This window comes from Amia ocellicauda, chromosome 1 (assembly GCF_036373705.1).
Source record: "Amia ocellicauda isolate fAmiCal2 chromosome 1, fAmiCal2.hap1, whole genome shotgun sequence".
NCBI lineage: Eukaryota > Metazoa > Chordata > Actinopteri > Amiiformes > Amiidae > Amia > Amia ocellicauda.
In genome coordinates this window covers 7,485,274-7,511,508 of record NC_089850.1, presented here as the reverse complement: position 1 = coordinate 7,511,508, position 26,235 = coordinate 7,485,274, and the positions used below count along the sequence as shown (strand labels likewise).

Below are 26,235 nucleotides of genomic sequence, written 5' to 3'. Positions count from 1 at the left end.
TGAAAGGGTGCTGTATGTTCAGGATGGAACCCTGGTTCCTAAAGTAAAAAGTTGCCACCAGCCAGTAAGTTTGCTTCTATAGTTCTTGAGGTTTGATGTCTCTGAAGCCGTCTTCTTTAACCTCAGAGCAGTAGTGGAGTATGCAATGTCACTTTCCACAGAGGCGGAGAGGACCATTCCTCAGCTTTTCCTTAGAAACAAGATTTGTTGTGTTTTTTTTTTCTTGCCTGCGTTATTGTATTATTTCTGCAAGTTAACCTTTAGAAAATGATGCATCAAAGAAAGCACAAAACATTTGTTAATTAATTATATACAATTAACCAAAATCAAGTTTGCCCAAACTGTACAGCATATTCAATATATTGATGTTGCTCAACATGACTAGATATACTTTTATGTTAATTTGATCAAGTTTGCCACCCTTCCTTGTGTATTTCAAAGTTCTATAAAATTCTCAAGGTGTTGGTTTGGTTTTAAACACCAAAACGCAAAGTCAACTTCTGTCATGTTCCATAAGATGTGTTTAAAATCCTGCATGTAAAAAGACAGGGAAACAGCAGTGCAGGTTTTTTGTGTTGTTTTTCTGTTTATTTGTCATTTACATTTACTCTGCCCAATACTATAAAAACTTTGGAACAATTTGCAAAACCTAAAAATTTTCCATACAGGTAGATGCTACAGTCCTGAGAATGCATTCTGGATTTCCTTTCACTGGATGTCTGTATGTAGAGACACTGATGTAGGCTTGAGGCTGAGAACATTTTGTCTGTATTAATTAATTATTATGTATTTAATTTATTAGTTAATTTTAAAAAATGACTAATATTTGAGCGCGATCTCTGTTGTAATATATAAGTAATTGTTTAAAGGACAACACACCAATTAGTCAGAGCACAGTAGATCTTTGAATGGAATATGATCAATGCATGCTACCAGTGTATGACCAAAACGTATTGCTGCTGGTCACGCAATGCCAAAATGATACAGAAACTGCCAACAACACAAATAAGCACAGCATAGAAAGATGTATGACTACTAAGAAGAGAGAGAAAACACATATATGCATCAGATAACAAACCAAAGTGTGACATAATTGATATGAAATGTTAATATGGAATTGGGCCAGAAATGGTCTACAATGACTCTCAAAACTATGAGATAGCTTGTAGTTACTTAAGTTTAAATAAGAAAGTTTACAAACGAGAGGAGGCCATTCAAACCATCCTGCTTGTTTGGTGTCCATTTCTAACTAAGTGATCCTATCCAGTCTATTTTTAAATGTTCCCAGATTTTCAACTTCAACCACATCGCTGAGGAGTTTGTTCCAGATTGTGACAAATCTCTGTGTGAAAGAGAGTTGTATTCATACCCTTTCCCCATTTCATTGTGTTACAACATTAAATCAGAATAGATTTATTCAGACGTTTTTGCCACTGATCAACACAGAAAATGTCCATAATGCCAAAGTGAAAAGTTGTATCTGCCAATTGTTCTAAATTAATTACAAATACAAAACAGAAAATAATTGAATGCATAATCACCACCTTCAGTCAATATTTGGTAGGGGCACCTTTAGCAGCAATTACAGCCATGAGTCTCTGTGGATAAGTCTCTACCAGCTTTGCACATCTGGACACAGTATTTTTTGCCCATTCTTCTTTGCACAATTGCTCAAGCTCCATCAAGTTGCATGGGGACCTTTGGTGAACAGCAATTTTCAACTCTTTGTACATATTCTCAATTGGATTGAGGTCCAGGCTTTGACTGGGCCACTCCAGGACATTGACCTTTTTTTTTTTAAGCCACTCTAGTGTGGCTTTGCTTGTATGTTTGGGGTCATTGTCCTGCTGGAAGATGAATCTTCTCCCAAGTCCCAGGTCTCTTGCAGACTTCAGCAGGTTTTCTTCCAGGATTTCTCTGTACTCGCTGCAACCATTTTGCATTGAATGTTCCTTCCTCTTCATGATGTAGTTTTTGTTAGGAATTGTACTAACCAACTGTGGGACCTCCCAAAGATAGGTATATTTAACCTGAATCCATGTGACAAACCTTAATTGCACAGAGGTGGACTTCATTCAAGTAATTACATGACTTTAAAGACAATTGGTTTCACCACAGCTCAATCTGGGGTGTCATAGCAAATGGGGTGATTACTTATGCATTCAAGTATTTTCTGTTTTGTATTTGTAATTCATTTAGACCAATTTGCAGATTATAATTTTCACTTTGTCATTATGGACATTTTCTTTGTTGATCAGTGGCAAACACTCCTGATTAAATCCATTCTGATTTCATGTTGTAACACATTGACATGTGGAAAAGTCCAAGGGGGGTGAATACTATTGAGAGCCAATGTATATATTATCACCCATTCATACTTTTTAAATAAGTATGTTCATGTTTAGTTTTTAGTTTTTTTTTGGTTCAAAATGATTCAGTAACATCTTTGTGTATTTTTTTCTTTTTTTTTTTTTTGGATTCCCAGCGGTAACATACACCCCCAGTTACAAAAAGACACCGCCACCCGTTCCACCAAGAACAACCTCCAAGCCCCTCATTTCGGTAACGGCCCAAAGCAGCACAGAATCCACGCAAGATGCCTACCACGACAGCAGGCATCCCAGAGGGGGGCTGTGGCCTCAGGACAGTCGAGGCTTGTACAACTCCACCGACAGCCTTGACAGCACCAAAGCTGTCACCCTTGCCATGGAGACAGCAGCGGGCAAGAGGCATGCATCCACAGAAAGCCACACTTCCGTCATCACCTGCGACAAGGCCATACTGGTGTCCAAAGCTGAGGAATATCTCAAAAGCCGACGGTCCTCCATAGGTATTCAGGTAACCTATCATTAACATTGTCTAACCTATCCTTATCTTTTTTTGGTGTTTGTTTGTTGTCGGTTGTTTTGTTTGTTTGTTTGTGATATATTACTTTGCTGTGGTTTATTCTTAATAGCATGGAAATTGTCATTCAGCATCACCCTGGCTCCAATAATTCAGCAAATTACCCATGGGTACCCAGCCTTAATTAGAATTCACCTCATGACAGCAGGGCTTCACACAGAATGCAACAGCACCAGCTGCAATATCTGCCAGCAGAAGAAGCATACATTATTTCATCACATCAGCCGCGCTTTCTTTAAATGCTAGCTGTGGTGCGGAATATAAGAAGGAGCACAAGCCTATGGCTTATGGCTTATTATTATTATTATTATTATTATTGTTGTTATTATTATTATTATTATTATTATTATTATTATTATTATTATTATTATTATTATCATCACTACATTTAATAAATGCTTTATATTTTTTCAGTTAACCAACACAAATTTTCCTGATAACAACAATGACCAGATTGTTTGAGTTTCCTTGTATTTTACTTTATTGTATATTTAAGGTTACAGATATTTGTATTTATTTATTTTATTTTGTTCAGCCTGAAGCTCAGTAATATGAATATTTCACCACAAAATTAATTTATGTAAAGATTCATTAACCCCCAAATAATTTGACATCAAAGGTTTTATTTTGTTTTCCCAAAAAAAGAAAATACAGCCTTGTATATGCATATTCCAGAGTTTCCAGAGATTAACATTTCTATAATCTATTCACAAGTACCAAAAAACATTGGCTTTCCCTTTGACTTCAGTTATATTTTACTACTGATATTTTCTAGGAATGTGAGAAAATGCAGATGTTTAAATGACAGTGTTGTTACCTCACCTAATTTATCAGTAATAATATCTCTTTATATTATTAATCTCTAAAATGGATTATAATCGATCATGAGGATTATCATACAATGATATGCATCTATGTCTTATTAAAATTGTACAGTTCTTTAATAGGTATATTTCAGAAAGGTTGTTTTATATATAAACAAACACAAAAGATTTTTTTGGCTTACAAAAACTTCATATTGACTACATTTTTTTAACAACTTTTCAAAGACTATTCTGGCAAATCTTGTGGAAATATGTGTCAGTCCTTCTTCAGAGCATGAGGAGGTTCCATTTAATGAAAGTCTAAGTAATTTCAGATTGCTAATTTGATTAAATTGTCAGGCCACTGCAGGTAACATTATATGTATTTTGATTGTGAAAGGTTCTCTTATTAAAAACGATGGGTTGCGAATGCAACCACGGTTGTCTGAGAAAAGAAGCACTGCTCAAGGGGGAGGGGTTTCAGCACGCATCCACTGGAACGTATCAAAGACATTTGTCTATCAAAGCTGCCATTGGCCCCTGTGCCCGTCACTCAGACAGGACCCTTCCACTTCCACTTTTGTTTGTATAAAAGGTGACGTCTGCACAGAGACTTCCTCTTTTTGCCAGGAGCTTGAACTCCCATGCGACCATGCAACCAACTCTAGATATTAATCACAGGGGCCCATTGGGGCCACATCCGGGACACAGCCGCATAGCTAGGGCGGGGCCACAGAACTGCTGACAAAGGAACTATTTACAATGGGGTACAGGGTGTATACAGAATGAGCTATATACAAGTCACAGTCCGATAGGAAGGGAAAATGGTTCTGCGTCGCTTCTCCAAACATGCTCAACAGGGGCAGACAGGGATAAAAAGGCCAGGAGCCAGTGCCTGAGAGGCTACTGAGGCTCAACTGAAGCCATGTCCCTTCCCAATCACATCCCTGAAGTGTATGTTTAATGAGGCCTTCTGTAACATCTGAAAAGGAAGAAAGTGATGTGTTGAACTGCTTAATGCTGACCCTGCTGGAGAAAATAAAGGGAAAAAACACAACTTTCACACAGCCCCTACTAGAAGACTACACAAATGTCACAGTTTCATGTTTAGTTAAATGCTACTTTCTTCTAATTTTTCATGTAAATACCATGATGTAATGTAATCCAATACATTGGGAGTGGTCCCATTTTCACTGTGTTAAATCAAGAAAATAACTGCAAGAAAACAATGTTCTAGTTTTAGACAACTTCAAAGTTATCTAAAGCCTCTTGCAGTAATGGCACAGTGTAAAGAAAGCCCATTTGGCACAGGTTTGCACAGGCACTGCTCGTGGGTTTATTGGCAGCCTCTGTGTGTTCAGTGGAAATAACTGCTTATTGCTACAGTAACTGCAATACAGCTGTACAGTGCACCAAACAAATTAGATGCTGTGTGCAACATCCATACAAACTAAATATTGCCTATTGTTTGTGCACAGAGAGAAAATATGTTGATATTGAATGTCATTTAATTTTATGTTTTGTTCAGCAATGTGTCAGGGTTCGTCTTGATTATGTTTGTTTACACATTTCTTCATTACTTATTTGTTAAATTCACTCGTTCGTTTATTCTGCTGTTGCTTTGTTCGTTGTTCTGAAAACTATTTGATGTCTTACAAATGGTTTCCTTCTTAATGCATCTTTTGTGGGAGTAGTGACTACTATCGAGTAAACATTAAATCTCAATCGTACTCTCTACAAATTTATGTATATTCAGCTTATATTCTATATAAGGGGGGTGTTTCCATGCATGATACATTTCATTTCAAATGAACAGTTGTGGATTATTTTTAGTTGCTAGTTTCTTCCAATTATAAATGTAACCACTTTTTGTGTAAATAAATACATTCACGTTGTCACAATGTGTGTTAGCTGGGAAGTGGATGCTGAATAAAATATTTACATTGATCTGTTATTCACCCAACACACTATTGATCCACCCGTTAATAGATAATGCATAGATAAGAGCATCTACTAAAAAAAAAAAAAATAATAATAATAATAATAATAATAATAACTACAAAGCTTTCATCAATGGTGGCTTTGGTTTTTATTTTAATTTTCTTCTACTCATATTTGTAACCACTACAAAGTACATCCTTATAGTTTTGTGTCAGGGGGAGATTAATGCTGTCGATTTACAGCACAGAGTGCCAGATTGCTGTGTTTATATGCTTTATTGACCCATCGCTGCCTCTTGCAGGACCATCTTGCTCTTGATTCCCTCCTGCACCTCTTCAACAACTTTTCGCGTTCGCACCTTAAAAATGAAAGCTTTTCACTTACATAATTATAGGTAATTGACAAAGAGAAAATGGGAATGAGTTAGTATTTACTGCTAAGAGGAAACAGTAAACCTCATAAAATAAGCCATGCATTAAGTATGGTGAGGGAAAGGGAGCTGTAACTGTCTCATAAAGCACTTTGTTGGCAGTGGCTATGACTTGATTAGGATCACTGCCTTTTAGGACAAACCACGATCAAATTTTTATTTCTTCCAGGGATGGGTCATGGGGTACTGTCACCACACAAAATCTATTTTTTTTAAAGTGAGAACATAAAATAAATGTATAAAGAATTAGAAAAAGTAGATACAAAATAAAATTACCCCATGAATGGTAAGGTCTATCAAATGATAATGCTGAATATTAAATCATTTAAGAATAAACTATTCATTTAATGATAACAGAAATATATTGACCCTTCATATCAGAACAAAATGACTCATAGTATTTTCATGGACCAGCACAAACTTTTGATTACACATCTATATTATTATTATTATTATTATTATTATTATTATTATTATTATTATTATTATTATTATTAAGAATCTATATTGTAATCAACATGCATTGCATTAGTTAGATTTATTGTCACTGTGTCCCAAATTATATGAAATTATAGTACCACAAAATATGGAAATAGTCTCATTTGTTTTGGCTGTCCTTCACTTCTATGGTTGAAACAGCTTAATGGAATTGCAGTCCATTTCTGAGGTTGTACCAGGGACTCATAGCCAACAGCTCTTGATTATAGTTAATTGTCCAGGATATGACAGTATTATGATACCTTCATTGTCTTTCTACAATTAGGCTGCATGATCAATAAATAAATATCTGTTCATTCATTTACCAGGATGCAGTAAATATATTGTTTTCCCTATTGTTTCCCCAGTAGTCTGTATGTCCAATTTGAATTAGCAGTCTTTTTTCTTTTCTGTAATTAAATCATTTAATCATAAAATCATTCACAATGTAACTGAACAAAACATGCATTTTTTCTTCTGGATAAATCAAATACTTACTGTTTTTGGTTTGGTTTGGTTGTTGGTTTCTTTTTTGGGGGAGTTGTCAACTGTTTGGATTATTGATAAAAAATAAATAAATAAAAAAACACAAAACACAAAACACGACTCTGGGTCATGGGGTCCAGTTCTTTTGGGGAGTCTTTCAGCCATCAACCTTCCAGCCTTTTCTTTTGTGTTACATTAGGTGGAAACAGCAACTGACTCAGAATCTGAAAGCAGAGGCCTTCGGGAATATCATTCTGTTGGAGTTCAAGTGGAAGATGAAAAACGGTATGTCAAGCACAAAATGAGCAGTGTTTCGAGGATAAATGATTATTGTTCTCTAAATAAGGTTTCACTAAATGCCTGTGTTTACTTTTATATGCGTTTCTGTTGTTCTGTGTTCCTAGTTGCTGCTTCTTTTTAAAGCTTCGGTGACTCACTTTTCATACCAAGAATAAATTGCATTGCACGACCTGACACTCGGATAAAACCTAATGTGGAGCTGGGCATTGACAGCACAGATTATACTAGGTACCATAATATGTCTTGTGAATGTTAACACATTGAGCTGTAAATATTGAACAAAACTGGTGAATTGAGGTTTGTAATGATGATAAGAGCAGGCCATGTATTTGCTGTTGGAAGGTTAGCTATCCACACAAATTGCACCATCATTGGGTGGGTAACATAGACAAAATTAAATGCAGAGAAATCAGAAAACTAGGTTAGTAGGAGTTGCCATTATCATTTCCATTCTCCTGTTGTTCTGTTTCTGTGGCTTGATTTCTGCTGCTTTTTCTGCTTAGATGTATACGTGTCTGCTTTTTAACTATAACTGACAAGGTTCCAGAAAACTTGTTCCTAGAAGCATGTAGGTAGGGATGGGGAGGTAAATTTGGATTTCTCTGTTCACTGGACCCTGCTGTTTAACTTTACAATTTTACTTTGGACTTGTAAATAACACCAGCATTTTGAGGCGCTTATGTTTATTAATTGTGCTATAAGAGTAAGAAAGTTATGATAATGAGCACAGAAAACAAATATTCTTCACTATGCAGGGTCATTAAAACAGCAAAGCATGACTGACATTCTACTTGTATTATGTATTTTATCTTGTGGGGGGAAAAAGGAAGTATCTCTAATTGCTGAAGTAGAACAAAGACTAGATATCAAGGCTCTGAAAATCATTTACATGATATTCACTGTGATAGTACCCAGAACAATAGGGCTTAATAATTACATTGTTTGCCTCGGCAGATAGGGAGCCTTCATTCATTCATTCTTGATAATATGCTTTATCTCTATAAAGAAGGAAGGATAGACAAAATTTGGAAATGGCTTTGCCCTGGAGGTATCATGTCTGCTGAAGACACAGTACGATCAGTTCAACTGGCAACCAGTTCATGATGAATAATTGCACTTAGTGGTAAAACAAAGCCTCAAACAATGTCAATCCTGTTTCATAAAGAAAGCTGTGAGAAACTGTGGTGACTGGCATTTCATAAATCATATCAGTTTTATTGTCATATATAAATTAAAACATTTTCTAATACTATCTTGAATATACACAAAATGTGCAAAGAGCATGATGAAAATAAATGGTTTTGAAAAGTTTATTCAGGTGAACTTGGAAAGCTTTTAATAATAATAATAATAATAATAATAATAATAATAATAATAATAATTAGAGAGCGGTTGCTTGTCAACAGTTGTAAACTAAGTTGTCATGTCAAAGTAGTCTTAGGTCCACATTATTTTAGTTATATTTTACAGTTATTTATGGGTGCTAAAACCACAGAGCATTGTGGCAAATGTTATGAGATATATTGGTGTATCCTTCATATGGAGAAAAATACAAAGTTGGTTGAAGAGCAGTTTTCAAAACCTCAACTGGGTCACTTAATAACATTTATATATAATGTGTCTTGAATCCATTTTAAGCACCTTTAAAAATAGAATTGAAGTGATTCAGTTGCATACATCTTCTTGCATATTTCTGATCCTGTCCATTTCAAAATCACGCTGTCAGTTACAGGTTCCGACCACAAAAATGCTATAATAAGATGTATTGCCACGTATAATTTGTCTAGTATTTAATATTCAGTTATTTCTCACCATTTGTGTTTTCTTTTTTTCTTTTTTTAAGAATGAATTTGTTTGGTGTCTGGATTAATACAGACATGGTCGAGATTATTGGTACCCTTGCATTTTATTCAAATAATTCACCATTTGCCCTGAAAAGTGTTGAAATTAAAATATTTTTTGTCATCTATACATCTATATAAACTGTGAAAAGATGTGAATTATTGCTTATTCTATAAAAACATTCTAAAATGGCCTGGACAATATTACTGATACCCTTTAGAAGTTATATGAAATAATTGTATTGTAGTGATACCTCAAGCAGACCATTCTATTTTAATTAGTATCACAGGTGTCTTCAATCACATTATCACTCATTCAGACAGTTTAAATGCAGAAAAGTACTCACTCTGCTGTTTTGTGTCACTGTGTGTATCACACTGAACATGAAAAAGAGAAGGACAACCAGAGAGTGGTCTGAGGAGGTTAGAAAGAAGGTAATAGCCAAGCATGGTCCTACAAGACCATCTCTAAAGAGCTTGATGTTCCTGTGAGCACTGTTGCCAATATTATTTAAGAAGAAGAAGTTTAAGGCCCATAGGACTGTAGCCAACATCTCTGGAAGTGGCCGCAAGAGGAAAATTGACCCAAGAATGAAGAGAGGGATTGTTCAAATGGTGAAAGAACCAAGGAAAACCTCAAAACAGATCCAAGCCAATGTTCAAGCTCAAGGTGCAACAGTTTCAAGTTGCACCATCTGTCACTGTCTGAATGAAAATGGGCTCCATGGTAGAAGACCTCTCTCTATAAGTATAAGAGAAACACAAAAAGCCTGACTGGAGTTTGCCATAATGCTTGTGGACAAGCCACAGTTCTTCTGGGAGAATGTGCTTTGGACAGACAACACAAAAGTAGAGCTTTTTGTAAATCACAACAACTTTACAGGAAACAAAATGAAGCTTTCAAAGAAAAGAACACCATCCCTACCGTGAAACACGGAGGAGGCTCAGTAATGTTTTGGGGTCGCTTTGCTGCCTCTGGCACTGGGTGCCTTGAATCTGTGCGGGGCACAATAAAATCAAAAGACTATCGAGGCATTTTGGAGCAAAACGTACAGCCTATTGTCAGAAAGCTGTGCCTCGCAGGTCATGGGTCCTCCAGCAGGATAATGACTCGAAACATACCTCAAAAAGCACCCAAGAATGGATGAGAAGAAAACATTGGACTGTTCCGAAGTCTTGATCTAAATCCCATTGAACATCTGTGGAAAGAGCTGTAACTCGCAGTTGGGAAAAGGCACCCATCAAACCTGAGAGAACTGGAGCGGTTGGCTCAAGAAGAGTGGGCCAAACTACCAGTGGAGAAATGTAGAAATCTCATTCAGAGCTACAGACAGCGCTTGACTGCAGTTATTGTCTATAAAGGCTGTGCAACTAAATATTACGTTAACGGTCCCAATATTTTTGTCTGTGCCATTTTCATTTGTTTTACTATTTAAAGTAATATGTTACATCATAAATCAAAAGCAAAGTTTCTGTTCTACTGATTGTGAAATGAAGGATGGATACCAAATACTTTTGTCAGTTTCTACATAGTTCAGAGAAAATATTGAGTTTGTTTTTTTTAAGTGGAAGGGTACCAATACTTTCGGCCATGTCTGTAGATAACTTTACATTTTTTTCTTAAACCAATTAGGCATCATGGTATGTGTGGGATTAACTGAAACACTCAACATAAGACCGACTTTATCTCAGTCTCATTGTTCCTCAGCAAATGCTCTCTTGTTTGCAGGCATGGGAGGTTTAAGCGCTCAAACAGCGTAACCGCTGCAGTCCAGGCTGACCTGGAATTGGAGGGCTTCCCCGTGACAATGGAGGACAAAGGCCTTCAGTTTGGGGGCTCGTTTCAACGCCATTCTGAACCCAGCACTCCCACGCAGTATGGTGCTGTACGGACTGTAAGAACACAGGGCCTTTTCAGCTACAGGGAGGACTATCGGACACCCATAGAGCCTCCTACCCCTCAGCCAGAACCCTGGCTGGTGGAGGCCGCTCACGAGGTAGTAGAGACAGGCCGGATGTCCCCTTGTCGTCGGGATGGGAGCTGGTTCATGCAGCTCCTACATGCTGAGACCAAGAGGATGGAGGGGTGGTGCAAAGAGATGGAGAGAGAGGCTGAGGAGAACGATCTGTCAGAGGAAAGTAGGTTTACATCTGCGAGTTTACTGCTTGGCTTTCTGCTATCACAAACTGACCAGAACCATTTGATTGTGTGATGTTGAAAAGGTCTGTGAACTGTGAGGGAAAATCCCCAAGTAGAAGGGCCTGAGTACATATCAGCGATCTTTAAAATGCAACCTACAAGGCAGAGAGAGTCCTTTTTGGGCACTCAATGCTGTTGTTTTTTTATGTTATAGTATCAGTATTTTATAATACCATATTTGTACCTGTAAGTCACCTTGAATGAAGGTTTCTGACAAATAAATTGATGAATAATAATAATAGTAATAAGCAATCTGAAAAACTGAGCATTCATTGTTTTTTTTTCAGGTGGGGCACATAACATAATATTGCAAATTGAATGTGATTTATATAATGTTGTAAAATATTTCTTGAAATATAAACAGTATGCTTAATATGTCATTCTCTTTTTCAGTCCTAGGTAAAATCCGAAGTGCAGTTGGCAGTGCTCAGCTCCTCATGTCCCAGAAATTCCAACAGTTTTATTGGTTGTGTCAGCAGAATCTGGTATGTATGTCTTTATATTGCTGAAAAATACCCTTTTAAAAATAAACTTTTTGTTTACACTGACTTTTGAATAATAATAATTTCCAATACACAGTAACTTACATAAAATGATAACTTTAATAATTATAATGTAATAATTATAATCATAATGCTTTTCTACATCTGAAGAACGTTTTGTAGACAATCCTACAATTTACTTCCAATACTATTTCAAAATTAGTTTGATAATTGCTTGTTTTAAATGTAAGCATTTTCCCCTATTTTCTGTGTATTTAATTGGCAGCAGTTTTTAAATGTGTTGTTATTTGACAAACAAACTGAAATATCTGATTCATTAATGCTTTCTTTAAGATGCTTAATGCAGTATCACCAATCTCTTCATTCTAATAATTATTGAAGACCACTTACACAATTTGATTAACAGTTTTTGTATATATAGGCTTATTAAAACCTAATATAACAATTTACCATGTTACAGGGCTCATAGTGTCTGAAATCGTTACAGTGACGTAATCTTCTCTAGAGCGAACAACCTCAGGGGACCAGTCTTTTACCATAGCGTGCTTGTCGTTCTGTTGGTGGAACATTATGGACCAGGTCTGTTGGAGGCGTTCCTGATGTGGTGTTTCCAATCCAAGCGGGGGTGAATGATAATATATTCAATCACATAACATGAAATCACTGCACACATACATAAATGAAACACTAGGTGCATTTACACTTCCATTTCTGATCCGGATCAAATGCATCGGTACATTTGATCAGCATCCGTGGTGTCGGGTTTACACTGCCATTTGATCAGGATCGTCTTTCAGCCGCCACAGGGGTCTTCACATGTGCACTACCATGCAAGTCCAAACAAATGCCGCCCCAGCGCATGATGGAACTTGAGCCAGTCGAGCATTTACACTGCCAGCATTTACATCTGTACCATCTCCCTGAGAGTTGCATTTGATACGATCGCTGACCGTTTACACTGTCATTTCTGATCCAGATCTAATGCTACTGATGCATTTGATCTGCATCAGAAATGGCAATGTAAATGCACCTAGAATGTAGACTATATTAAAACAATATGAAAGCCATTCTGATGATGGGAAGGAAATACAGTGAGGGAAAAAAGTATTTGATCCCCTGCTGATTTTGTACGTTTGCCCACTGACAAAGAAATGATCAGTCTATAATTTTAATGGTAGGTGTATTTTAACAGTGAGAGACAGAATAACAACAACAAAATCCAGAAAAACGCATTTCAAAAAAGTTATAAATTGATTTGCATGTTAATGAGGGAAATAAGTATTTGACCCCTTCAACTTAGTACTTGGTGGCAAAACCCTTGTTGGCAATCACAGAGGTCAGACGTTTCTTGTAGTTGGCCACCAGGTTTGCACACATCTCAGGAGGGATTTTGTCCCACTCCTCTTTGCAGATCCTCTCCAAGTCATTAAGGTTTCGAGGCTGACGTTTGAAAACTCGAACCTTCAGCTCCCTCCACAGATTTTCTATGGGATTAAGGTTTAGAGACTGGCTAGGCCACTCCAGGACCTTAATGTGCTTCTTCTTGAGCCACTCCTTTGTTGCCTTGGCTGTGAGTTTTGGCTCATTGTCATGCTGGAATACTCATCCACGACCCATTTTCAATGCCCTGGCTTAGGGAAGGAGGTTCTCACCCAAGATCTGACAATACATGGCCCCGTCCATCGTCCCTTTGATGCGGTGCTGTTGTCCTGTCCCCTTAGCAGAAAAACACCCCCAAAACATAATGTTTCCACCTCCATGTTTGACGGTGGGGATGGTGTTCTTGGGGTCATAGGCAGCATTCCTCCTCCTCCAAACACGGCGAGTTGAGTTGATGCCAAAGAGCTCAATTTTGGTCTCATCTGACCACAACACTTTCACCCAGTTCTCCTCTGAATCATTCAGATGTTCATTGGCAAACTTCAGACGGGCCTGTACATGTGCTTTCTTGAGCAGGGGGACCTTGCGGGCGCTGCAGGATTTCAGTCCTTCACGGCGTAGTGTGTTACCAATTGTTTTCTTGGTTACTATGGTGCCAGCTGCCTAGAGATCATTAACAAGATCCTCCGTGTAGTTCTGGGCTGATTCCTCACCGTTCTCATGATCATTGAAACTCCACGATGTGAGATCTTGCATGGAGCCCCAGACCGAGGGAGACTGACAGTTATTTTGTGTTTCTTCCATTTGTGAATAATTGCACCAACTGTTGTCACCTTCTCACCAAGCTGCTTGGCGATGGTCTTGTAGCCCATTCCAGCCTTGTGTAGGTCTACAATCTTGTCCCTGACATCCTTGGACAGCTCTTTGGTCGTGGCCATGGTGGAGAGTTTGGAATCTGATTGATTGATTGCTTCTGTGGACAGGTGTCTTTTATACAGGTAACGAGCTGAGATTAGGAGCACTCCCTTTAAAAGAGTGCTCCTAATCTCAGCTCGTTACCTGTATAAAAGACACCTGGGAGCCAGAAATCTTGCTGATTGATAGGGGATCAAATACTTATTTCCCTCATTAACATGCAAATCAATTTATAACTTTTTTGAAATGTGTTTTTCTGGATTTTTTTGTTGTTATTCTGTCTCTCACTGTTAAAATACACCTACCATTAAAATTATAGACTGATCATTTCTTTGTCAGTGGGCAAACATACAAAAACAGCAGGGGATCAAATACTTTTTTCCCTCACTGTATATTATTTTATTATTATTATTATTATTATTATTATTATTATTATTATTATTATTAGCAGATGCCCTTATCCAGGGCGACTTATATAAGAGCAATACAAAGTGCAATAATACAGTACAGTTCAAAGCATAATGTAGTTTACAAATTCCAATTTACACAAGTGTATAGGAAAATATACAAAATATAAGTCCTACATCCTAGATTGTAATAGCTAATAAGTGCAGACAAGATATAAAGTCATAGTTAAGAGCTAAGGGAAAGGGGGCATGGGGGAAATCAATACGAGTACTCGTAATGCAAAAGCAAGAAGTATGACAAAACTTTGTATAAGTGCAATTTTACAGGAGGTCAGGTACTGTGAATTACCCCCCAGCTATGGCGTCTTCTGAGAAAAACATTCAAAATTAAATAAAAATTCAAACACGTCTTCGCTTCATTCAATATTCCAGACTCCCACTAAGCTTTCAATACAGCTTACAGGGTCATGGTTAAAATATTAAGAACATAAAAACTTTACAAATGAGAGGAGGCCATTTGACCCATCATTCTCGTTTGGTGTCCATTAATAACTAAGTGATCCAAGAATCACGTCCAGTCTATTTTTGAATGTTCCCAAATTGTCGCTTCAACCACATCGCTGGGTAGTTTGTTCCAGATTGTGATGACTCTCTGTGTGAAGAAGTGTCTCCTATTTTCTGTCTTGAATGCCTTGAAGCCCAATTTCCATTTGCGTCCCTGGGTCTGTGTGTCCCTGCTGATCTGGAAAAGCTCCTCTGGTTTGCTGTGGTCAATGCCATTCATGATTTTGAAGACTTGAATCAAGTCCCCCTGTAGTCTTCTCTGTTCAATACAGTGCTCTTCATAACCTAAAATACATTCTACTTCCACAACACAATTCTCCAAACAGAGAAACGCTAATTTAGTTTTCTAATTTAAGCTGTTTTTTTTTTTTGTTTTTTTTTTTTCTTATTTTAAACTACAGTTTAACTTGCTTCCAAAGAGAGCTGTGGTTTAATTTCTCTCTTGAGACTGTGGATGATGGATTATGTCACACATTAACACAGTCACAGCTGATACAGCTTAAATTTCACTCGATCCTGAAATGTGTCAGACTGGGTTATTAGACCAGTCACTCTGTGAAATAAGTGCCTGGTTATGACAAAAATGCAAAAACATATTTTTTATTATTTGAATCTCAATTTGATGTACATGCACGTTTAGCTAAATATTGTATGTTCTCTGTATATTTTTTATCATGTTTGAATGTGGAATTTTAAATTTACATCGCACTGATTTGCTAATGTGCAAAAAAGTGATGGTGTATCAGTTATTTGCATCCACTTTTCCACTTCCTTGTCAAAAATGTTTGAGAATGCTTTGACAGCATACATTCTAGTTAAAACTGTTCATTTAATGGCATTTAAGAGGAAATAGTGACAATCGCATATGCATATAGTGCATACAAAAACAAGCAACACATGAAAGAAGTGCAAGATATAAATGACTCAAACATTATTCTGAAAGCAATATTGTAACACCACCCTTCCTCTGCCAATATTTAAAAGTAAATCTGTAATATGACACAAGGTGTGTTATTCTATCTCCTACTTTGTAACTTAATCCTATTATTTTGATTATTAATTTCTTAATAACATTCAAGGTGAGAAAACAATCAACATTTATTTAGCTGGTGTGCATTTTGGGTCAGAACAGATACAAGGAGTCACAGGTTACACTTTGTTTCATTGACTGAAACATGTAACACCACAACACTCCACTAACCTACTCTGCACTGATATCCCCTGTAGCCTTAACCATGGAGGAGCAATTGCATTGAACATTATTCATTATAAATACTGTTTATAGTGTGAAAACTGCCCATGTAATAATTTCTGAATTTAACTAAAGCTTCCCTCCAGCTGACTTTCAATTACACCAGAAACTTAAACACAAGTGCTTCATTAACAGTCAGAATTTTAGAAAACACAGATGTATGCAAAAAATAAAATAAATTAAATTAGTTCAGTCTCTGTATCTCACTACATCCATTATTGGCTTCCTCAGAGGTGGAACGCATTCACAGTCACGGTCAATGAACTAATTGAAAATGTAAGGTCTTTTTAGAAAATAGCAAGCGTCTTTTCCACTCAGATTAATATGGTTTCCCGACTCCATAAGCGTTGACTCCTGGATCTCGCTGCTAGCTAGCACTGTCTCCAAGCCCTCTCTCACTTCAGTCTGGGTGCACAATAATAATCTTTTACCGAATTCGCCTGGCCTCCGTGACGGTCTCACCTACCCTGTGCTGTGCTACCCTGCTCCGTTCAAGGTTAAGCGCCTCTATCCCCACACACAGTCTATTTCCTGAAAACAGATTCACCTCTGCACTCTCAGGGTGGAGCTCGGAGAATCCTTAAAGGTGCAGTCTGGCAATGCAGCCAGCCTTTAAGGTACCGTTACATCCTCCCTCCCCTAGCGCCGACTTAAGGAGGCCAAACGCTGCACCGAAAAGGAACAAAAGATTATACAAACAGTACAACATGTCGTGTTTTGTGTTATTACAATAACAAACACCTGTGACTCAAGCAAAGACCCTGCACTCATTTGTTGCCAGTATTATGAAATTTGGCATAGTCCATTTTCTTACAAGGTCTGAGCCTACATTCTGGCAATGGGGATTCCCTAACATGATCAGTCAGTACTATGGCATCAGGGCAGTCATTACATTCTGAGTTCGGTTGAGACCCTATGGAGTGGTGATCCAGAACATTGGGTGGCTGGGTGCAGTATCAGTGTGCTCACCACTGGTAGAGGGAGTACCCAGTGAAACCTGTGTGACTGACCAGTATGAGGTTCTGCAATGATATAGTTCACAGGGGATGTGCATTTTACAATTTGGTATGGTCTGTCCCATCCCATTGCCAGTTTAGGAGAAAACTTGTTCTGCTTAGAGGATATCAGATGAGTCTTCAGCAGAACCATTGTTCCAACCTGAAAATCCATAACTCACCTTCTTTTGTTATATCCTTGTTCTTGTTTCAGTTGAGCTCGTTCCAGGTTCTGTAGGGCTAACTCATAGACATCCTCAAGTTGAACATGCAGGAACCTGTCATATTCCAAAGGTTCAGCTTCCTCCTCTCTCGGTCCTTCCAGTTCCCTATCTATTCCATAGTTCACGGACAAGATTGAGTCTTACTGGTGAAAATCCAGTGGACTCTTGTACCGCAGTAAGTATCACTAACCCCAAACTGTAGCAAATACTCATCCCATTTGGCATGATTGGCTTGGACCTAGGCTCACAGATTAGACCTGATGATGCGATTCATCCTCTCCACCCAGTTTGTCTGTGGGTGAAAGGGGGTTGTGTGCAGCACCTTGATATTTCATGCACTGCCAGTCCATCAATATAAACTGGGGTCCACTGTCCGCTAACAAGCACCGTGGAGCTCCCCATATACAAAACACCTCATTCTCCAGTTTGGTGATGACAACACTGGAGGTTGCTCTTCTTAATGGAAATAGCTCCACCCATTTTGTAAATTGGTCCACAACGACAAGCAGGTACTCATTACTTTTCATATTCATTGGAAGGGGACCCATTAGGTTCACTGCCAAGGTTGTCCTTGGACCTTCTACCTTGTTTATGACCATGGGGCCAGGTGTGAACTTGTTGTCGCTTTTGGATTTCTGGCATACTGAGCAGGTTTGCTCATATTTCTATACATCCTTCCAAAGTCCTGGCCATGAGAAGCACTGCTTAATTCGCTCCAGAGTCTTCTTGTGTCCCAAATGTCCCGCCATTCTCGAATCATGAAAGTGTTCCAAGACTTTGGGCCTCAGTTTATTCGGGACATAGATTCACCACCCCTCTTTAGCTGTCTGGACATCAAGGTATTTCTGAAATAGAAGATCATTAACAATCATGTAATCATTGATCAACTGACTTGCCTGCTGGTGGTCCTTCTTGGTTTTGGATTGATGTCCTTCATGCAGGGTCCTTATTATTCCTGCTGTCAGCTTGTCATTCAGCTGCTCAGACCAAACTTCTTCCATGGTGAAAGGTACTAGCTCTTCCTCAGAAGAGTTGATTGAAACTGAAGCGATAGCATCAACTTCTGCTAATGTTGGTGGCACCATACATTCCATCCCTTCCCCTCTCCTGCAGGAGCAGTCTCCTCCACCGGAGCACAAGAAAGGGCATCAGGACCCAGGTTGGTCTTGCTTTGCAGTGGTGAACTTGAAAATCAAATTCTTGAAGAAGTAACACCCAACGACTAAGCTTCCCCATACTGTCCTTTAATGAATGGAGCCATTTTAGGGCACTGTGGTCAGTCACAAGGGTGAAACGCCTACCTTCCAGATAAGCCCTGAACATCTTCACTGCCCAGATTATGGCAAGACATTCCCGCTCTGTTGTCTGGTAATGCCTTTCAGTGTCAGTCAGGGTGCAGCTGGCATAAGCTTCAGTTCTCTTACTGCCATCTTTCAGCTGCAATAGCACTGCCCCTAACCCAACATCAGTAGCATCAGTCTGCAGGTGGAATGGGTGCGCCATATCAGGATGAGGCGTCCTCTCACCTACAGTCAGGGTGCATTTTTGATCAACCACTGCTGTTTCTAAAACTCAGAGATTTCTCCTTTAAGATACTCAACTTCAGAATTAACTAAACATCTTACATTCCAGAGCTCTTTAGCCTCCTCCTGTAAAGCAATGCTATGATATTTCAGACCTGATTCACAATTGCATTTGCACTCTGACCTTTTGGTTTGTGAGCGACACTGTGCCTGTAGAAGATCAGACCTGAAGGTTATTAAGAGCATTTTCATCAAGAAGTGTGTCTTCAAAGCAGCATGACACAGGATCACCTACGTTGAAACCACTCCCCGCACTATCAAATGGAGAATAATAAGAAGGTGATGCCATGTTTCAAATTGCAAGTTCAAAAATATATATATAATAAATATATAAGGTTCGATAAAATGTTGGGCGCCAATGTAACACCACCCTTCATCTGCAAATGAAATATGACACCAGGTGTGCTATTCTATCTCCTACTTTGTAACTTCATCCTATTAACCTTGGAGGGGCAATTACATTGAAAAGTATTCATTTATACTGTTTATAGTGTGAAAACTGCCCCATGTAATAATTTCTGAATTTAACTACAGCTTCCCTCAAGCTGACATTCAATTACACCAGAAACTTAAACAAAGGTGCTTCATTATTTTAGAAAACACAGGTGTATGCAAAAATTAAGATGAATCAGTTCAGTCTCTGTATTTCACTACATCCAGAACTGGTTTCCAAAGAGGTGGAACGCATTCACAGGTTTTCACAGTCGATGAACGCACTGAAAATGTAAGGTCTTTTTAGAAAATAGCAAACGTTTTTTCCACTCGGATTATTATAGTTTCCCAACTCCATAAGCGTTGACTCCTGGATCTCGCTGCTAGCTAGCACTGTCTCCAAGTCCTTTCTCCCTTCAGTCTGGATGCACAATAATAATCTTTTACCGAGTTTGCCTGGCCTCGGTGACGATCTCTCCTACCCTGTGCTGTGCTACCCTGCTCTCCTCTGCTCCGTTCAAGGTCAAGCGCCTCTATCCCCACACACAGTCTATTTCCTGAACACAGATTCACCTCTGCACTCCCGGGGCGGAGCTAGGAGAATCCTTAAAGGCGCAGTCTCTTTAGTCTAAAAGCAAGCAATGCAGCCAGCCTTTAAGGTACCCTTATTATTATTATTATTATTATTATTTTTTTTTTTTTCTGGGTTATTGAGAATGGAATCTGGATATGTTTCTGATCAATGTATCCTTGTCTTGACTTTGACTTTTTTGAAAGTTCATTAACAGGAATAATTACCGAAGGAAATAGGTTAAAAAGCAAACAAATGTGAGCAATATCACAGTATACTGTTGTTAATGCCAATATCATGATAGTCACAGTGAATCAGAAATGATTTGAATTTCATAGATTTCTTTGTCATTTTGTGGTTTTAATTGAGAAACGTTAAAAACACCCATGCGAACACAGTAACGCCGTATTGAACTATACCCTTTGATTCTGGCACAAAGTCCACAAAACATCCATTTAGACATTTCAAAATCGCTCTGCTATCTGTTAGATAGACACCCTTCAAGGAATATGAAAAAAATAATTGATAGAAATTTGGCTTCTTATTTGACAGCAGAAAAAATTAAGCTATCCAACAGAAAAACTCTTTGGGTGTTATTTTTTCATTAAAAACATGGAAATGATTAGACAGTGTATGTAGACCACAGACATAATCTCAATAAGAAAATTAACAGACATAGAATCGAATAGAGAATAGAGACCTGTCTTGACACCAGGGGCAAGACAGGGCTAGTAGAGGCAGCACATTTAAATGGCACTGAGATTTGTATTTCTTATATGATATCTCATGTGCTAATTAAACATATGCTGTTAGATATGGTTGCTGTACTATGCATGTTAAAACAAACACATTTACAAATCTATATAATATCTAATTAAAATCACTAAGTTAGGGCACATATAAGTCATTGGATTCACAACTCATGCTGATGACAAGCAGACAACGCAAACCTGTCTGTACTGGATAAACTTGCTCCCAAAAACAAAATGTGTTCCAAAAACATTACAGTAGATGTCATGTTAAATCTGCAAAGAATCCTATTTTGGGCATTCAGAAAGCAGAAACAAGAAACAAGAACAAGAAACTAAAAACAAATAAAGCTGACAGTACCATCTAGTGGATTTTGGCAGCCATGCTTTTAATATTTTATTTTTTTACTTCTGGAACATTGGTCACTTATTACATGGGAAATAATATATGCTGTTGAATTTTTTGTCTACATTCCACATATTATACTAGAAGGGAGCCAATAAGATAACTGGACATTTGTTGGCATTTTCCCTATCTGTTTTTCTGTCCACATGTGTACATTCCTCATTAGAAATATTGGGGAAGTCAGTTTCCTGCTTTTTTGTCACCAGCCTTTTCGTAACCTACTTACAAGGGGGCTCAGGCTCAGAGATCTAGGTGTCAATAAATGTGGGAGCTGTTTTTCCAACTCATTGTGCATGTGTGATGGTTTACAGTTAGGCCCCTTGCTCAGATCTGAACAGCTGTGTCAGGCACATCTCAGAGTGAACATCCCCAACAGTCCCCTGGTTTTTAATGCTCTGTCTAGGCTAGAGGGAATGGCCATAACAGGGGCACATTTTACACAACACAAATTTGTGACCAGAAACTGCTTGTACCTTCTTTGCAGGACCCCAGTGCAATGCCCAGACCCACCTCCCAAGACCTAGCAGGATTCTGGGACCTTTTGCAGCTTTCCATTGATGATGTCAGCATGAAATTTGATGAGCTGCAGCAGATCAAGAACAATGACTGGAGACCCATTGAAAGTCCAGAAAAGAAGGTGGGTTCAGCTTCTCATGTATCCACATACTGGCAATTTTCATTTCAAGAAAATTATAATAATAAAGCCGTTTTCAAATAAAGACTCCCATAGGTGACCTTTGCTAACTTGATCAGGACACATGTTTTCCAGTTTCTTTGTGCTAATCTCTTTAGAGACCATGTCTTTCCACTTGCTTTCTTTTGGGTTTAAAAAATTACATTATTTAATTTGCACTCAGACACCATGCTGTACTCACAAAAGAGCAAGGAAACTGATCTTCTCATGGCCAACACATAAGAACATAAGAAAGTTTACAAACGAAAGGAGGCCACTTTTGGGAGGAATGCAGGATTAGGCCGGAGCGTAACCCTGGAGCCATCTCCCGCAAAATGGACAAATAAGAACATAAGAAAGTTTACAAACAAGAAGAGGCCATTTGACCCATCATGCTCGTCTGGTGTCCATTAATAACTAAGTGATGCAAGGATCCTATCCAGTCTATTTTTAAATGTTCCCAAATTTTCAGCTTCAACCACATCGCTGGGGAGTTTGTTCCAGATTGTGATGCCTCACTGTGTGAAGAAGTGTCTCCTGATTTCCGTCTTGAATGCCTTGAAGCCCAATTTCCATTTGTGTCCCCAGATCTGGAAAAGCTCCTCTGGTTTGATGTGGTCGATGCCTTTCATGATTTTGAAGACTTGAATCAAGTCCCCACATAGTCTCCTCTGTTCCAGGGTGAAAAGGTTCAGTTCCTCAGTCTCTCAGTAGGACATTCCCTTCAGACCTGGAATAAGTCTGGTTGCTCTCCTCTGAACTGCCTCTAGAGCAGCGATATCTTTCTTGAAGTGTGGAGCCCAGAACTGCACACAGTATCCAGATGAGGTCTAACTAGTGCATTGTACAGTCTGAACATCACTGCCCTTGTTCTCAATTCTACACTTTTGACAATATACCTAACACTTTGTTTGCCTTTTTTATTGCTTCTCCACATTGTTTGGATGGAGAAAGTGAGGAGTCCACGCAGACTCCTAGATCTTTCTCATGCGTTACGTCATCTAGTTCTATTCCTCCCATAGTGTAATTAAAGTGGAAGTTTTTGTTACCTGCATGTATTACCTTGCACTTGTCCACATTGAATTTCATCTGCCAGGTATCGGCCCACAACTGAATATTATCCAAGTCCCTTTGAATAGCCTGTGCTGCCGAGATTGTATCTGCTGAGCCACCTATTATCATCTTCAAATTTGACAAGTTTGCTAACTATCCCAGAGTCCAGATCATTAATATAGATTAGTACAAGCACATTTAAAATATATTGTGTGGAACACATTTAAAATATATTGGATCTGCAATTATCAAGCTTTCATAAATGGGTAAAGGCATACTGGGAAGAAAGGCTGAGTTATTTTATGACTTTTATGTCATACTTTGAATTGCCTTTATGCAAATAAATGTTTTTAGTTCTAATGTTTGCAGGGACATAATAACACGTCTTTCTTAATTGTCTCCCCTGAAGAGAGAAGGAGTTACATGTATCTAAGTTTATTAAGGTATGATTTATTCCTAGAAAATCTGCAACATCTGAAGAAGCCATATCATAAGTCATTAAAGATACATTTTTACGAGCAGTGGAATGATCTACCTTCAAGTGTCTGCTCAAAACACATCTGTTCAGACTGCACCTTCAATGCCGCAGGCTAATTTCCTGGACAGCTCAACAATCACAACATATCATAATGCTCTTATTTAACTATGCTCATTCATGTTCTTGATTATTTATGTATTCTTAGCACTTCTATCATTTTAATGTAGCTTCTCTTATGACTACCACACCGTTTAGCACATACCAAGGACAGAACTCTATTATGTTTGCACTTTGTACTAGGATGTCTGCTTATTGTATTTAGTCCTGGTTGTATTTACTCAACTCCACAATGTTTGGGAAATGTTTCTTGTGCAAACTGCAAGTCACCCTGGGTAAGGGCATCTGCTAAGAAATGAATCATAATAATAAGAAATAAATATTTAGTACTAGAAACCATTAAACCCTTTCTCCTTAAAGCAACTGTACTGATGACAACAATCATGGTTTTCCATACAGTGAGTGTGTTTACAGCAAGCAGAAATAACAAAGATCTGCTTATTCTAATACTACTTATTAACAAGCACATGTTGTTAAAAGATATATGAGCGGCAGCTGCTAGAAAATGAAATGTTTAGACACATTGCTATGATTATTATTATCATTAAAAAATGGCTTTACATTAATGGCTTTTTTTTATTAAATGAAAGTAAAACCTGGAACGATTTCAACATGTTTTCATTATTATTATTCTTGTAGGAGGAGAAAAAATTGCCGCCTCCAGTACCAAAGAAGCCCCCAAAAGGTAAGCCAGGTGTCACACGAGAAAAGTCCCTGGATCTTCCAGACAGGCAGCGGCAAGAAGCTAGAAGACGACTGATGGCAGCCAAGCGGGCGGCTTCCTTTCGGCAGAACTCGGCCACTGAGAGAGCAGACAGCATCGAGATTTACATCCCTGAAGCCCAGACCAGACTTTAAGACAAAGGACACATCGGCATTTCCAGTCTGTTATCCATATTGTCTTTTCTTTTTCATTCAGGCTTTATTTTTTTCCCTTCCTGTTTCATCATATTTAGCAGCTTTGTGCTCATTGTATCTAGTGAACTACTCCCTTATGGATCTATTGAGTTACCCCCACAAATAGATAGCGGTTGGTTTCTGTTTCTAGGGAACAAAGTTGGGCACCCATCTTCGGAAAGGGATGTAGTAAATTGACTTGCTTTTCACTGCAGTACCTTTAAATTGTAAACATCTGCTGTAGTTTTCAGATAGCGATCTAGATTAACCTAAAGGGGTGCCTGCATTTCTCAACATTTTCAAAGTTAATCACAAAGTGCAACTTTCTAAGAATCCCACCAGCAACAGTGATCTTGGGCTAATGCGTAAGGGAAAATACGCAACCAGTTTGAGGTCACAGCGGTAGCACAGAGATGATGACTCATAAGATTTTTGAACAGAAAATATTTAGATTTATTGTTTGATTGTCATGATTCTTGGTTTTAACACTTGGACTAGGCTGTTGAAAGAATTTAATCATGGTAAATCCATTTTATTTGAAAGTGCCAATGCTTGAAATACCTCAATCGTGCATGTTGTACTGTAGTTAGAAGCTGAGTATGCAGTCATCATTTCTGAAATGGACTTGGGCTACCTCTCTGTAAGCTCGGCTTTGTCAATGTTGGAAAATAATGGCTCTCCACCCAACAGATTATTTTAAGTAGACAAACAGGCAATTGTTCACACTGTTGTATAGTGGGAACTAAAAAGACTGAAATAATGTGCCAATATAAAGACAGCCAAATCATCTTCATCTTCCACATGTCAAGTGAAATATTTTGGATTTCTGTGGCATAGCTGAAGCATAAAATGTGCTAATAATATTGTGCCAGTTTTCAAAAGGAGCATTTTTGATGTTAATCTTTTCTTTATTTTTTCTTCAATTAATCAGTCCATGCTAGCAACTAAGTATTATTCTTTTAGAAATGAATGATTTCTGGTAAAGAAGATAAATAGCTTTGGTATGAAAGTCAGATTTGCAATATAGAAAAGTACATTTTTTGCAACTAAGAATATGGGAGTGTGTATTTCCAAGGGAAATGTAAGTAATGAAGATCATTATAAATATCAGGGCAATTGAATTGAAAGAGTACATATATATATAAAGGATTATTAGGAACACCATACTAATACTGTGTTTGACCCCCTTTCGCCTTCAGAACTGCCTTAATTCTACGTGGCATTGATTCAACAAGGTGCTGAAAGCATTCTTTAGAAATGTTGGCCCATATTGATAGGATAGCATCTTGCAGTTGATGGAGATTTGTGGGATGCACATCCAGGGCACGAAGCTCCCGTTCCACCACATCCCAAAGATGCTCTATTGGGTTGAGATCTGGTGACTGTGGGGGCCAGTTTAGTACAGTGAACTCATTGTCATGTTCAAGAAACCAATTTGAAATGATTCGACCTTTGTGACATGGTGCATTATCCTGCTGGAAGTAGCCATCAGAGGATGGGTACATGGTGGTCATAAAGGGATGGACATGGTCAGAAACAATGCTCAGGTAGGCCGTGGCATTTAAACGATGCCCAATTGGCACTAAGGGGCCTAAAGTGTGCCAGGAAAACATCCCCCACACCATTACACCACCACCACCAGCCTGCACAGTGG

At 38.3% G+C, this 26,235-nt stretch overlaps 1 protein-coding gene across 1 annotated transcript in view; it reads left to right on the top strand.

The window, feature by feature from the left end:
• Window positions 1-24,542, top strand: part of LOC136729105 (disks large-associated protein 2-like) — a 31,471-nt gene extending 6,929 nt beyond the window's left edge. Inside the window, exons 2-7 of the mRNA XM_066697527.1 lie at window positions 2,486-2,838; window positions 7,241-7,326; window positions 10,912-11,321; window positions 11,776-11,867; window positions 21,848-22,000; window positions 24,330-24,542. Of these exons, the coding sequence (XP_066553624.1) occupies window positions 2,486-2,838; window positions 7,241-7,326; window positions 10,912-11,321; window positions 11,776-11,867; window positions 21,848-22,000; window positions 24,330-24,542 (1,307 nt within the window). The remainder of the gene's footprint in view (window positions 1-2,485; window positions 2,839-7,240; window positions 7,327-10,911; window positions 11,322-11,775; window positions 11,868-21,847; window positions 22,001-24,329) is intronic.
• Window positions 24,543-26,235: the final 1,693 nt, after the last annotated feature.